This window comes from Aquarana catesbeiana, linkage group LG05 (assembly GCF_042186555.1).
Source record: "Aquarana catesbeiana isolate 2022-GZ linkage group LG05, ASM4218655v1, whole genome shotgun sequence".
Taxonomy (NCBI): Eukaryota; Metazoa; Chordata; class Amphibia; order Anura; family Ranidae; genus Aquarana; species Aquarana catesbeiana.
This window is the reverse complement of record NC_133328.1, coordinates 458048901-458064871: the sequence shown is the minus strand read 5'-3', so window position 1 is coordinate 458064871 and position 15971 is coordinate 458048901. Positions and strand designations below refer to the sequence as shown.

Below are 15971 nucleotides of genomic sequence, written 5' to 3'. Positions count from 1 at the left end.
GTTAACCATGGAGGTGCTTCCTCTGTTGTGTCATGAGGATAAACACTGCAGTTTTGGTTACTGAAGCCCCCCGATTCACTCGTGAAGACTGAGGAGAAGAATAAATTCAATACCTTCGCCATCTCCCCATCCTTTGTAACCAGATGTCCTTCCTCACTCATTCTTTATGGGGCCAATATGGTCTGGCCTCCCTTTTTTTACTGTTTACATACTTAAAGAATTTCTTGGGATTTTTTTTTGCTCTCCTCCGCTATGTGTCTTTCATGTTCTATCTTAGCTGTCCTAATTGCACCCTTACATTTCTTGTTGCATTCTTTATAAAGTCTGAATGCTGAGGATGATCCCTCAACCTCGTATTTTTTTAAGGCCTTCTCCTTTGCTTTTATATGCATTTTTACACTGGAGTTAAGCCATCCAGGACTTTTGTTCGCTCTTTTAAATGTATTACCCAATGGGATACATTGGCTAATGCCCTTATTTAATATGCTCTTAAAGCAAACCCATCTCTCCTCCGTATTCTTTGTTCCTAATATTTTATCCCAATTTATGCCTTTTAGCAAGGTTTGTAGTTTAGGGAAGTTGGCTCTTTTGAAATTCAGTGTCTTTGTATTCCCTTTATGTTTCCTATTTGTGTGATTTATACTGAAACTAATTGACCTGTGATCGCTGTTACCTAAATTGCCCCATATTTCCACATCCGTGATCAGGTCTGTATTGTTGGATAGTTAAAAAAACAATTACCGTTCTTCTGTTTACATCACATGATCAGCTGTCATTGGCTGACAGCTGATCACGTGGTAAGGGGCCGGGATCGACCCTCTTACTCGGATCTGTGATCACCCGAGTCTCATTGACTCGGTGATCACAGCGCGTGCCCCCTTTTTTTTATAAGTGCTCACATTCCCTCTGTTCTCATCTGCATAAGACCTAGGGGAGGAAAAACAGCAGCATTACTGAGTTTCCCAGTGAAAAGCTGTACAGGGGTGTCAGGACAAGTCTGATTTTTGGAGGAAAGCAGGCTGAGTACCCAGCACAGCTAGAGAACTGACCATGGTGTGTTCTCCTGCTTTCCGTGGTCAGTTTTTAATCGGAAAGCAGAGGGACTGGCGGGAACACCAGGGATTTTGCATAAAGGAAGCAATACAAAGAGAACAGGGGACTTCTTCCTACAAGTACATGGTACGGCAGGCACATAAAGCATATATATGTAAACCCAACATTTCATATTCCTGATAAGATTGTAATCTACTGGGATATGTCTTAGCCACTTCAATACAGGGCGCTTTCACCCCCTTCCCACCCAGGCCAATTTTCAGCGCCGTCGCACTTTGTGCGGTCATGCAACATTGTACTCATGAAATTTTTATCATTTTTTTTTTCCATACAAATAGAGCTGTGTTTTGGTGGTATTTAATCACCACTGGGTTTTTATATTTTGCTAAATGAAAATAGATCAAATATTTAAAAAAAAAAAAGAAATTTTTTCTGTTATCAAATTTTGCAAATAAAAAAAGCTTTCTTTAATTTAGGCCAAACTGTATTCTGCTACATTTCTTTGGTGAAAATAGCCAAAATCAGTGTATATTATTTAGTCTGTAGGAAAGTTTTATAGAGTCCACAACCTATGGTGTGTGTATGTGTGTGTGTGTGTGTATATATATATATATATATATATATATATATATATATATATATATATATATATATATATATATATATATATATATATATATATATATAGTGTATGTGTATATATATAAAAGTGAGGACACCCATCACATTTTTGTAACTATTTTATTATATCTTTTCATGTGACAGCACTGAAGAAGTGACACTTTGCTACAAAGTAGTGAGTGTACAGCTTGTATAACAGTGTAAATTTGCTGTCCCCTCAAAATAACTCAACACACAGCCATCAATATCTAAACCACTGGCAACAAAAGTGAGTACACCCCTAAGTGAAAATGACCAAATTGGGCCCAATTAGCCATTTTCCCTTCCTGGTATCACGTGACTCGTTAGTGTTACAAAGTCTCAGGTGTGAATGGGGAGCAGGTGTGTTAAATTTGGTATTATCGCTCTCACTCTCTCATACTGGTCACTGGAAGTTCAACATGGCACCTCATGGCAAAGAACTCTCTGAGGATCTGAAAAAAAATTGTTGCTCTACATAAAGATGGCCTAGGCTATAAGAAGATTGCCAAGACCCTGAAACTGAGCTGCAGCACGGTGGCCAAGACCATACAGTGGTTTAACAGGACCTGTTACACTCAGAACAGGCCTCGCCATGGTCGACCAAAGAAGTTGAGTGCACGTGCTCAGCGTCATAACCAGAGGTTGTTTTTGGGAAATAGACGTATGAGTACTGTCAGCCTTGCTGCAGAGATTGAAGGGGTGAGGGGTCAGCCTGTCAGTGCTCAGACCATACGCCACACACTGCATCAAATTGGTCTGCATGGCTGTCGTCCTAGAAGGAAGCCTCTTCTAAAGATGATGCACAGGAAAGCCTGCAAACAGTTTTCTGAAGACAAGCAGACTAAGGACATGGATTACTGGGACCATGTCCTGTGGTCTTAAGAGGCCAAGATAAACTTATTTGGTTCAGATGGTGTCAAGCGTGTGTGGCGGCAACCAGGTTAGGTACATATGTGTGTGTATGCGTAATATATATAATATATATTATGTGTATATATATAGAGAGAGATGTGTGTAGCTCTCTCGCTCTCTCGCTCTCTCTCTCTCGCTCTCTCTCTCTCTCTCTCTCTCTCGCGCTCTCTCTTTCTCGCGCGCTCTCTCTCTTTCTCTTTCTCTTTCTCTCTCTTTCTCTCTCTCTCTCTAGATAAAGTGAGATAGATAGATAGAGATATATATATATATATATATATATATATATATATATATCTCTCTATCTCTATCTATGTGTGTGTGTTTGTATGCTTCTAAACGAAAACGCGGCATGTAAACATGGCAAAACGGATGTTTTAAACATGGATTACTATCTGTCAAGTTAAATCGTTCAGGAAAGGTTGTAAAAACATCCCGTGTACAATAAGCCTAAGACAACATTACTGATCAAATCAGCGGTGAAAATAAAGGAGAAAAAAATAAAATAAGTGCAGTCATGACATCCAAGAATTGGTAAGCTCTGGAATATTACATTTTTGGTTTGGGGTTTGGATACGCTTTAAGTATGAAGTAATATGTGAAGGATGAACCACTAGAAAACTCCTAGTTTAAGATGGCATAACCAATCCACAAGTCAGCCATAAAAAATATAAAATGTGTTGTAATAATAAAAAAGACACCACAAGTCCATAGTTCATATTCAAAAGATCATAGGAGTATATTGTTCTGAACCAAATATCACTTATACAAACCTATTTCATGCAGATCGCATCCAAGTCCGAAGTGTGCAAAGCAAACATCCAATCTTTATAGTAAAATGGCCCAGCCGAATGAACAAATTGGTCACAATGGACATCAATAATTTCATTGCAGAAAGTATCCCAAGTGTCGAGCAGTAGCTTGCAAACTGTAACAAGGCTGACCATGAAAAATGCTGTTGGTGGACACTGGAAGGCCCAGTTGCTGTGATGTCACACTTGAGCAAACGCGTTTCGCCTTGGCTTCCATAGAGGGATGTGGCTGCATTTACTACATCATGTCACTTCTTTATATTATTCAGGAAAATTAAATTGTATTCCTGATTGGATTGCAAACCTCAAAAATTTTTTATCAACATATATGTAGAAAATGCAATAAATGTACAACTTATACAAACATTGGATGCGATGAATGGCATAGGGCAGGGGTAGGCAACCCCCGGCACGCAAAGCCTCTTTTGCCGGCACTCGACTCCCTCCCCATCAGCAGAGCAGCGCAGGGAAGTGTCAGTGAGACACTAATGCATTCCAATTTCAGAATTCCCCATGCCACACCTGCACTAAGGGGGGGGGGGGCACTCTGCCCCCACACATTGTAAAAGATGGGAAACATTGTTTGGTTCTCTTACTTTGCTGTAGCTGCGATCGTCCGCTTTTGTGATGGGGAAGAGATTGGGTGCAGTTCTGATGGGGGGGTGGTCCCTGTTTCCAGGAGGAGGACTGTCTTGGCCACTGCTAAAGCCAATCACAGTCCTGCTAGCCCCGCCCACCATCTGGAGGAAAAAGACTCGCTTGATTGTTTGTCCCTACCAATCTCAGAAAGAAGGGATTTTGCTGTGATTGAGAGAACCACAATCAGGCGACAGTTTGGAATTACTGTTGAGCTTCTGGGAACTTTGTTGAAATTATTCCTGAACCTTTGCGCCACTTACTACTGAACCCCTGCACTCTGTGTCCCTTTAAGCCACAGCCAGTATTCAGCGCAATGAAAATTACATCCAACCATTTTTTCTCAGCTGCGGGGTCCCAACGTATGATCCTGCACACAGGCCCACTGCTTTCAGAAAATGCCCCTGACCTGAGATCATCATTGTGCATCCGTTCCAGGTGCTTGTATGTGACATCACATACAAGCACGTGGTCTGGATGTGAGAGGTGGATCAGCAGGATGAGTGTGCCAGGACAGGTAGATGTCTTATCTTTGCTTCCTTTCACCCCTCTGCATATCATAGATGAGAAGAGGGTACAGCGGTGGAGCAGATGAGCAGGAGGGTACAGCGGTGGGGAAAATGAGCAGGAGAGGTTCAGAGGTGGAACAGAAGAGCAGGAGGGTACATTGGTGGGGCAGATGTGCAGGGTGGTAGTGGTAGGGCAGATGAGCAGGGGTGGGGTTACATTGGTGGGACAGATGAGCAGGGGGGTACAGTGGTGGGGCAGAAGAGCAGGGGGAACAGAAGTGGGACAGATGTACAGTCGTGGGGCAGATGAGAAAGTGGGTTACAGTGTTAGGACCGATGAGAAGATGGTTCAGTGGTGGAGCAGATGTGCATGGAGGTACAGTGGTGGGGCAGATGAGAAAGGGGGAACATTGATGGCCAGATGAGCAGGGGGTTACAGTGTTGGGACAGATGAGCAGGGGGTTACTGTGGTGGGGCATATGTGCAGGGGGTTACTGTGGTGGGGCAGATGTGCAGGGGGGTACAGTGGTGGGGCAAATGTGCGGGGGGGTACAGTGGTGGGGCAAATGTGCGGGGGGGTACAGTGGTGGGGCAAATGTGCGGGGGGGTACAGTGGTGGGGCAAATGTGCGGGGGGGTACAGTGGTGGGGCAAATGTGCGGGGGGGTACAGTGGTGGGGCAAATGTGCGGGGGGGTACAGTGGTGGGGCAAATGTGCGGGGGGGTACAGTGGTGGGGCAAATGTGCGGGGGGGTACAGTGGTGGGGCAAATGTGCGGGGGGTACAGTGGTGGGGCAGATGTGCGGGGGGGGTACAGTGGTGGGGCAGATGTGCGGGGGGGGTACAGTGGTGGGGCAGATGTGCGGGGGGGGTACAGTGGTGGGGCAGATGTGCGGGGGGGGTACAGTGGTGGGGCAGATGTGCGGGGGGGTACAGTGGTGGGGCAGATGTGCAGGGGGGGTACAGTGGTGGGGCAGATGTGCAGGGGGGGTACAGTGGTGGGGCAGATGTGCAGGGTGGGGTACAGTGGTGGGGCAGATGTGCAAGGGGGGGTACTGTGGTGGCGCAGATGTGCAGGGGGGGTACAGTGGTGGGGCAGATGTGCAGTGGTGGGGCAGATGAGCAGGGGGGTACAGTGGTGGAAAAACAGATTTTCAGGGGGGGGGGGGGGGGGGACAGTGATCTAAAGGTGAATGAACTGGGGCTCATCTGAGGTGTGGAGTTGTAAGAATTGGGGCTCATCTGTGGCGTGAGAGTGCAGAATGTTAATTTCTCACTACTAAAGTAGTTTACAGCATTTACTTTATAAAATATCCTTTTCGCAATTGAGAGTGTGAAGTTGACATTTTTTTGTTATAAAATCGGCATGCTCAATTTCTTTGAAAACATTTTTCGGCACACTGTGCTCAAAAGGTTGCCTACCCCTGGCATAGGGGAACAAATTTGTCTTTTTTGTTTTTCTTTTTTTCCCTCCCCCTGATGCCCTTTGGCACATATAGAATAATAATTTTTGTCTTTTTTTTTTTTTTTTTTTTTTTTTTTTGAAGCTCTGACATACGTATTTGGTTATGTTGGTGTGACAAAGGGCCATTTTGTTCTAATTGCAGCAATTTCTTTGTTTTAGCATTGAATGCTTTATGTACCCTATTTAGTTTAGGATAGGGTAATTGTTCCTTTGCTGTGTGTTATATTTCCAGTTCTATGCCATAATCATCTATTTGGTTAGATGCGATGGAGACTGCATAACAGATGCTTTATTTGGACATCACTTTTGATACATGTGCGTTTTTTGAGGAGACACAGTAGTGCTTTTTTTTTTTTTTTTTAATCATTTTTATAATCTATTTTTGAACAATTATGTTTTTTCCCTATTTGGAGAGTAAATATTCTTGCATATTATACATTGTGTCTGTGGTGAACGACTTTATCCTCTTTGTTTTTGTACTACTCATGCAAAGATGAGACAAACATGATTGTTAGCGTTGGGGAATTGGCTCCGTAAAGTGGTATTAAACCCAAAAGCAAAAGTGTATTGCAACTTCCAATTCTTAGATGGCGTGACTGCATTATTTTCTTTGTTTATTTTTTTTTTTTCACCCAGTGATCTTGCCAGAAAGTCTTATTTTTCAACTTTAACCTTACCAGCAGTGCTTACAATGGTCAGGTTTTTATTCATTTATGTAAAACCTTATCCAAAAAGGAAAAAATTGTTTTGTAACTACTTAAAAAGTATTAAGTTGGCCATACACCAATGTGTTTTTTTTCTGCTCAGCCCAACAGATTTCTCCATGCATGCTATAAAACACAAATGGACGAATCTCCCACTATGCCTATTGCATTTTGACTGCCTACTGTCAAGATACCCAAACAGCAGCTGCATGTAATTGGATGCAACTGCTTTTTTTCCTACAATTTTCCACCTGGTTCCTTCTTTTTTTCATTCTAGAGCTGTCAGGAAGGAGGTGACCAATAGGGCCACCCACTCAGCGAATTTCCCTAGGAAGCGGGCAAAATTTTACAGCCTAAGGCCAACTTTAGCTGGAGTTCGACTTTAATTTGTTGGTCAATTCCATCTAAATCTAATAGTGCATCAAACATTACTCTCTTCCCAGATTAACAATGCTGCAATCCAAAAGCTCATTCCTCAACATTAACAATCATGATTGGTTTGTCCTGCGTAAACAGCTCAAAACCAGTATTCCATTATAGCTGGCCATACACTGTTCAATGTTTTTTTTTGTTTTTAGCCAGGAGATTCCTCCATTCACACAAATGAGGATGGAGGAATTCCCTCCCCCTGGATATTTTTTGTATTCTGACCGCTGCATTCAGAACTGTCAAAATACACTGATCAGTAGCCTCATCTGATGGCCGAGAAACTTTAGCAAGCTTGTCCTTTGACAGAAGTCAGTCAAAGGATCAACTTCTGACAAGTGGAGACAACCACGCACTAATTTTAATTTGTCTGATCCCTGCTGATCCGGCTAATATCGATAAGTGTATGGCCAGCTTTAGAAACAAAATTAAAGTGGAACTAAAGTTGCCATATGCACACTAGACCCACCTTGTAAACATGTTCCACACACTTTTGAGCCCAGTAATTGTGTAGTACAGACTCCATAACCTGCAGAGAAAACTAAGCAGTATATGTGCACATCAACCTCTGCCCCAGCATCAGGGAGATGCTGCAGAAATTATTTATGTTGTACCAAGGTGACTACACTGTCCTCTGACACCATTCTCAAAAAGGGATGCCTTGACAGCTGATGAATATACACATGTGCAGCTCTAGTGACAGATATTGCAAGGGGAAAACAAGTCTTATAGGAAATGTATTAATGGAGGAAGCCATTTAAAGATATATTTCACACCACAATACAACCTTCTTTCTGTATTAAGACGTCAAGTTAGAAGCATGTCCCTTATATAGCTCTATTTATCCTTTGCTTCAGTTCTCTTTTGCATCAGTATGATGAATCTATTTCAGTCAAGTTTTAAAGAAGCTGCTATTATTTCAGAAGCCCTGATGTAAGATCGTCCTTGGGTGGGTGTGGGCTAATGAGTCATTAGGCTTGATTCCTAAAGCTTTAACTCAATGATAGGGATTTATAATCCAGCTGTGTAACTGTGATTTTCAAATCCTATTGAATCAACTGAAAAAAAAATATTTTTTGTAAAAATTATACAGCACATATTCTGGTATAACTTTGAGAATTGAGCCCATCATGTGATATTACCTGTTGACAGAGCTATATATACAGTGGGTATAGAAAATAAGCACCCCCTTTTAAAATCACATTTTTGTTGCTTTGCAGCCTGAAATGATAGACAGTTTTTGTTTTATCCAGCTATATTTACTCCGTGCAACTTCTAACATTCAAGTGAAAGATATAACACAACAGTGTCAGAGAAAAACAAAAACAGAATCACTGAGTTGGAAAAAGGATCACCCCCTTGTGTCAATATTTTGTTGAACCACCTTTTGCCTTAACCACTTAAGGACCAGCCTCGTTTTGGATTTTAGGTGTTTACATGTTTAAAACAGGTTTTTCTGCTAGAAAATTACTTAGAACCCCCAAACATTATATATGGTTTTTCTTCTAACACCCTAGAGAATACAATGGCGGTCATTGCAATACTTTTTTTTGCACCGTATTTGCGCAGCGGTCTTATAAGCGCACTTTTTTTGGAAAAAATTCACTTTTTTGAATAAAAAAATAAAACAACAGTAAAGTTATCCCAATTTTTTTTTATATTGTGAAATATTATGTTACGCCAAGTAAATTGATACCCAACATGTCATGCTTGAAAATTGCGCCCGCTCGTGGAATGGCGTCAAACTTTTACCCTCAAAAATCTCCATAGGCGACGTTTAAAAAATTCTACAGGTTGCATATTTTGCGCTACAGAGGAGGTCTAGGGCTAGAATTATTGCTCTCGCTCTACCGGTCGCGGCGATACCTCACATGTGTGGTTTGACCACCGTTTTCATATGCGGGCGCTACTCGCGTATGCGTTCGCTTCTGCGCGCGAGCTCGTCGGGACAGGGGGGTTTTAAAATTTTTTTTTTTTATTATTTATTTTACAATATTTTATTTATTTTTACACTGTTTAAAAAAAAAATAAAAATTGTGTCACTTTTATTCCTAGTACAAGGAATGTAAACATCCCTTGTAATAGAAAAAAGCATGGCAGGACCTCTTAAATATGAGATCTGGGGTCAAAAAGACCTCAGATCTCATATTTATACTAAAATGCAATAAAAAAAAAAAAAAAAAAAAAGTCATTTAGAAAAATGACATTTGAAAAAATGTGCCTTTAAGAGGCGTGGACGGAAGTGACGTTTTGACGTCGCTTCCGCCCAGCAGTGTCATGGAGATGAGTGAGCGCCATCTTGGCCTCACTTGTCTCCAGACAAACCACGGAAGAGGACGCGATCGCCTCCGCCGCTACCGACGGCTCCGGTAAGCGGCGGAGGGCACCGGATCGCGGCGGGAGGGGGGCGGGCCCCTCTCCCGCCACCGATTAAAAGTGATCTCACGGCGAATCCGCCGCAGGGACCACTTTTATCTGAAAGCCGGCCGCCGCACGAAAACGGGGATACCGGGGTTATGGCAGCTAGCTGGTGCCATAACAACGATATCCCCGTTCAAACTTAGGACGTATATAGTCGTGCGGCGGTCGGGAAGTGGTTAATTACAGCCTTTAGTCTGTTGGGATATATCTCTACTAACTCTGTACATCTAAACTTTGCAATATTTACCCACTCTTCTTTGCAGAACTACTCAAGTTCCATTGAATTTGATGGTGACCATTTGTGGACTGCAGTCAAGTCATTCCACAGATTTTCAATGGGTTTTTAAGACTGGGTCATGCAAGGATATTCACCTTTTTTCTCCTTTAACCACTGTGTGATCATTTTTGCTGTGTGCATTGTCATGTTTGAAGGTAAACCTTCTTCCCATTGACAACTTTCTGATAAAGAGCATATGTTCCTCAATAATTTGATGGTATTTTGCCCATCCATTTTTCCTTCTATCCTGACAAGTGAACCAGTCCCTGCTGCAGAGAAACACCCCCATAACAGGATATTACCACTTCTATGCTTTACTTTAGGAATGGTTTTATTTGGATGGTGAGCTGTATTGGATTTCTGCCAGACATATTGTTTGGAGTTGAGGCCAAATAATTAAATTTTAGTCTCATCTGACCACAACACCTTTTTCCATGCTGCCTCAGAATCTTCAAGGTAAGTTTTGGCAAAGCTCAGTTGTGACTGCATGTGGCTTTTCTTGGGGAGTGGCTTTTTTCTTGCAACCCTCCCATACAAGCCACATTTGTGGAGAATTTGTGATATTGTTGTCACATGCACACAATGAACACTCTTTGTCATTAATTCCTGCAACTGCTTCAGAGTTGCTGTAGGCCTCTTGGTAGCCTCTCTGACCAGTTTCCTCCTGGCTCTTTCATCCAGTTTGGAGTGACGTCTTGATCCAGGGAGGGTCTGTGCGAATACCTTCCACTTATTGATAATGGACGTCACTGTGCTTATAGGCATTTAATAAAGCCTTTGAAAAATTTTTGTATCCATCTCCTGACTTATGCTTGTCCACAACTTTATCCTGGATATCTTTTGACAGTGGCTTGCCATCCATATTTGATTGTTTGCTTCAGTTGCACTTCCAGGGACTGAAATGCTCCAGGAAAGCTGTTTTCACGCTGAGCTAATCAAATTGACTTTCAACTGTGATCAGCCACAGCTGATCACAGTTGAAAGTCAAATGGCTTTGTGTGTCTTTGAGAAGGTGATTAGCTACAATAATTGTGTTTGCAAGTCATTTTTTAGGAGGGGCGTGATCCTTTTTCCAACTGTTTCTTTGCATTAGGGACTGGAGCACTTGTCTGGATAGAAGGAAAAATGGATGGGCAAAATACCGTCAAATCCTTGAGAAAAATCTGCTATCTGCCAGTAAGTTGTCAATGGGAAGAAGGTTTACCTTCAAACATGACAATGACCCAAAGAACACAGCAAAAATTACCACACAGTGGTTGAAGGAGAAAAAGGTGAATGTCCTTGCATGACCCAGTCAGAGCCCAGACTTAAAACCCCATTGAAAATCTATGGAATGACTTGAAGACTGCAGTCCACAAACGATCACCATCAAATTGAACGAAACTTGAGCAGTTCTGCAAAGTAGAGTGGGCAAATATTACAAAGTCTAGATGTACAAAGTTAGTAGAGCTATATCCCAACAGACTAAAAGCTGTAATTAAAGCAAAAGGTGGTTCAAAAAAAATACTGACACAAGGGGGTGATCATTTCTCCAACTCTGTGATTCTGTTTTTTATTTTTTCTGACCATGTTGGTGTTATCTTTCACTTGGATGTTATAAGTTACAATAGTAAATACAGCTGGATAAAACAAAAACTGTATCTGTCTTCATTTCAGGCTGCAAAGCAACAAAATGTGATAATTTTAAGGGGGGGGGGGTGATTCTTTTCTATTTTCGCTGTATATATTTTTTTACTGTATTAAATGTAGCACGGCCAAGTGAGCAATGCATGTTTCTGATCACTCTGTCTTTTGTCAGCATCTGAGAATACCCTGTACAATTGTGCCTGTATGTTTAGGAGTATGTTACTCCCAACATTTCATATTACTGATATGTGTCTGTTGTACCATGTACTTGGGTTGAAAAGTACCCTGTTCTTTGTATTTCTTCCTTTGTGTGAAATGCCAATCCCCCTACTTTCCTTTTTCAAACTGACCATGCTAAGAATGAGAGGACATGAATCCCATTGTAGTCCGTTTTCTGCCTGTGTTCCAATGAACACCCCTAGACAGATAATCACTGGGAAGACCAGTGTGCCGCTATTTCTCCACCCCTAGCTTTCCAAGCCCCTTTTGTAGCTGAGAACAGAGATTATGTGATTACTTATAAAAAAAAAATATACGTTTTTATTATGGGGTGTGTATGTGTATGTGTGTGTGTGTGTGTGTATATATATACTGTGTGTGTGTGTATATATATATATATATGTATATACATGCATGCATACATACAAACAAACAAACAAATGTTTTGCCTTACGTTTCTGTTTTAAACTGAGTGGGTTGCTTTACAAGGTTTTTGTTCACATATACTTAGCATTTTTTAAACACGTGTTTTTCATGCAACACGTATAGAGAAGCCCATGCATTTCAATGGGCTGCCCTATACACCACAAATGCTACAAAGTAGCTCATGTAAATTTTTGCTGCATTGAGCCTTGCATGTCTTCTTGCTGCATTTAGGGTGTCATTAATAATGAACAGCTCCATAACTGTGACAAAAACACTTATGATATAGTCAAAACAGTAATTTCATTATTAAAGTTTTGCTGTATCCTTTTGAAGATGAGTTTGAGAACTAGACCCAAGTGTTTCCAGAGTGCTTGAAAGATATGAACTAGCTCTTAGGCTCCTTTCACATAAGGTGGACTCCACTAGTTTAGCATGCCCACTGAGCAGGCTTGTCTGTGTCTGCTCCGATTTTGTAGAGCGGACACCGACACAGCCCCTCTATGGGCGGACAAATGTAAATGGACCTACTGTCCGTATACATCCGACGGTCATCCGATCCGCCAGATGGGTGGGGAACGCATCCCCCATCTCTCTGTATTGGATCGGACGTTGTGGATGTCAACAGACACGTCTGTTAACACCCGCCACTCCATAGAGGGCACTGGGTGGTGCGATCGGTTTCTTCTTAAAAAAAAAAAAACTGATAGGTGAAGCCCTTGTGAAAGGGGCCTTACAGATTTTTACTTAAATTTAGGTATGGCAAAGAAACTCTTCTATGCATATAGTAAATTGTGTACATTTTCATTATTTGGATAATTGTATACCTAACACTGTATTAGGATACCTAGAATTGTGCAAAGGAGGCGGGTAATATGGAAAGTTGGACAGTTTGCAAATTGTTTTAATGCATTCTTGTGGTATTTTTTTTTTTTTTTTGCACTAAATATCACTAGTTACTTTGTGTGTTACAAGGTTTACTATGTCACCTTTATTCTTTTTCTGTAGACATGTTTACTCATGAGGCAGCAGCATGAAGCAGCAGCTCTGAATGCAGTTCAGAGATTAGAGTGGCAACTCAAACTACAAGAACTTGATCCAGCTACATACAAATCCGTCAGTATCTACGAGATCCAAGAATTCTATGTACCACTTGTGGAGGTCAATGACGACTTTGAACTGACACCTATATGATGCTGTGAAACTCAACAGTTGCCACTATAGGCTGCATTTTATAGTCGCCTTCACTTGATTACAGTTATGAGAGGCACTGCTTCTTGAACAAAGTTTCTAAAAGGAGGAGGAACTCAAAGAAATATAAAGTGCACATAGCCTTCAGGCCTTTCAGGATCGTGCAGTCTCGGATGTGCATATAGGATTTATTAACAAAATATTTAACTATGGAAAAGCTTATTCAACTTTTACTAATATAATTTCACTTTTGGTGGGATCAGAGTTCCACTTTAAACTGGCAGCTCAGGGAGCTGCTTAACGTTAAGCAGCTCCAGATCACATAATAGAGAATTGTCCATCACCTCTGTATGATGCTTTTGGTACCGGACTTTTGCACATCAATGCATTATAGTCCCACTTCAGAGCTAATCCATTGAGTGCCATAGGGATAGCTACCTAAAAGTGTAATGCAGGAACACAGCACACCCTTACACCAAGTTTAACCACTTGCTACCCAGACCAATTCTGACACTTTGCTCCTACATGTAAAACATCTTAATTTTTTTGCCAGACAATTACTCAGAACCCCCAAACATTATATATGTGTATTTTTTAGCAGAGACCCTAGGGAATAAAATGGTTGTCATTGCAACATTTTATATCGCACGGTATTTGCGCAGTAATTTTTCAAACGCGTTTTTTTTTTTTTTCTTGGGGAAAAAAAAAGTTTTATGCATTAAATTATTTAGGCCAATTTTTTTGCATAATGTGAAAGCTGATGTTACGCCGAGTAAATAGATGCCTAACATGTCACTACGCTTTGAAATTGCGTACACTCGTGGAATGGCGCCAAACTTGATAAGTAAAAATCCCCATAGGCGATGCTTTAACATTTTTTACAGGTTACCTTTTTAGAGTTAGAGGAGATCTAGTGCTAGAATTATTGCTCTCGCTCTAACATTCGCGGCGATACCTCACATGTGTGGTTTGAACGTCGTTTACATATGTGGGCGCGACCTACGTATATTTTTTCTTTTTTCTTTTTCCTTTTTTTTTTTTTTTTTTTTTCCCTTATCACTCTTATTCCTATTACAAGGAATGAAGACATCCCTTGAAATAGGAATAGTGCGTGACAGGGTCCTCTTTACAACGAGATCTGGGGTCAGTAAGTCCCCAGATCTCACCTCTAGGCTGGGAAGCCTGGAAAAAAAACAAAAAAAGAATTCTGGCTTCTTTTCAAATGCAGAGGCCGGGCGTGACGTCATAACCTCGCGTCTGGCCTCCGAACGATCATAGAGACGCCGAGGGGGCATCTGGTCCACTAGATTCTCTATGGTGAACTTCTGGCATGGACCGATTCCTTCTCTGGCTCAACGATCGTACGGGCGAGCCGGGAGAAGCACAGGGGGGGGGGGGGTGTCCTCTCCCACTGCCTGTAAGAATGATCAGGCGGCTGAATAGCCACTATGATTGTTCTTACGGTGAAGGGAATCACCGGCTCTAAAAGAAGATATCTTAATAATGCCTGTAGCTGCAGGCATCATTCAGATATCCCCACTCAAAGTCGGGGACGTCGTAGGACGTCGTTGGGCGGGAAGTGGTTAAAGGGTTTATGTTCCGTTACAGAACAAGAAAGATGATGAAGTGTAATGCATCTAAAAAATAAAAAAAAAAGTTTAAAAATTAGAAACGCTCTGAATGGATCAGATCTAAGGAGACGTGTGAAATTCGAACAGATATAATATTGTCTTATTTTAAATAACTTATTTTCTATATATATTTGTGCATTTGTATATAGTATTGTAATTAATGAACAAAGCCTGTATAAAATAGATATTTTATGTGTAAACCTATGTCTGCCGTTTTAATGGACCAAAGTTGTCTTTTTTTTTTTTTTTTTCTACTGTAATGTGTTGTGTTTGTCAGTGTTCAGTAAGGCATGATCATGGCCTTGTACAGGTTTATGGATAAAAGGTATTGCATGCGTCACACTTCAACACGTCTACTGCACTAGCCTCATTGCTATTTAACACTTTAACAGAATTCATGTTAGCCTGCTGAAGATAACCTTTATCTTGCTCAGATTATTTTTTTGTTTAAATCTTAAAAACCAACAAAAAAAATAATTCTTGTTAGACATCAGACTCAAATGAGCCTATTTTTAAAGGAAAAAAATGACTTTGAACGAAACAAATTCTAAAATTGTAAATGTTCTATTTTAATATTTACCTAAAATTTGTACATATCTATGTAAATATATTGTTTAATAAATTTTATTGGTCATGTTCCGATTGCATATGAACTTATTTGTAAGTAAATTTATTTGACAACTGGCATCATTTGTTTTTCTTTTTACTTTGAGCTATATACGTGAATGTTTCACTGGGATATGCACCTAAATTTAAAAAGTATAGGAAGTGCTCCTTCAGTTATGCGTTTGGATGAGAATATTCATACGAGCATTAGTACAAAAATTATTTGTATACTGATGAATGGATAAATGCAATTCGAAAATTTCCCTTGCTTTTAACATTTGACTTTTAAAATTAATGAACTTCCCAAACGAAAACAACATACACTGTCCAAAAATTAATTCAGTCAAGAAAATTTTTTCATCCTGCTGCTTTGCATTTTCTCATGATTGTGGTAGAAAACAAACCTTGATTTGATCCCACTT

General features: G+C 40.8%; 1 protein-coding gene across 4 annotated transcripts in view; it reads left to right on the top strand.

The window, feature by feature from the left end:
• The window catches only part of ANKRD12 (ankyrin repeat domain 12), a 222323-nt gene extending 206693 nt beyond the window's left edge, over positions 1 to 15630 (top strand). For all 4 annotated transcript variants that reach the window (XM_073631354.1, XM_073631356.1, XM_073631353.1 and 1 more), the window contains one exon: positions 13130 to 15630. In XM_073631354.1, coding sequence (XP_073487455.1) covers positions 13130 to 13315 — 186 coding nt within the window. In that variant the 3' untranslated portion in view covers positions 13316 to 15630. The remainder of the gene's footprint in view (positions 1 to 13129) is intronic.
• Positions 15631 to 15971: the final 341 nt, after the last annotated feature.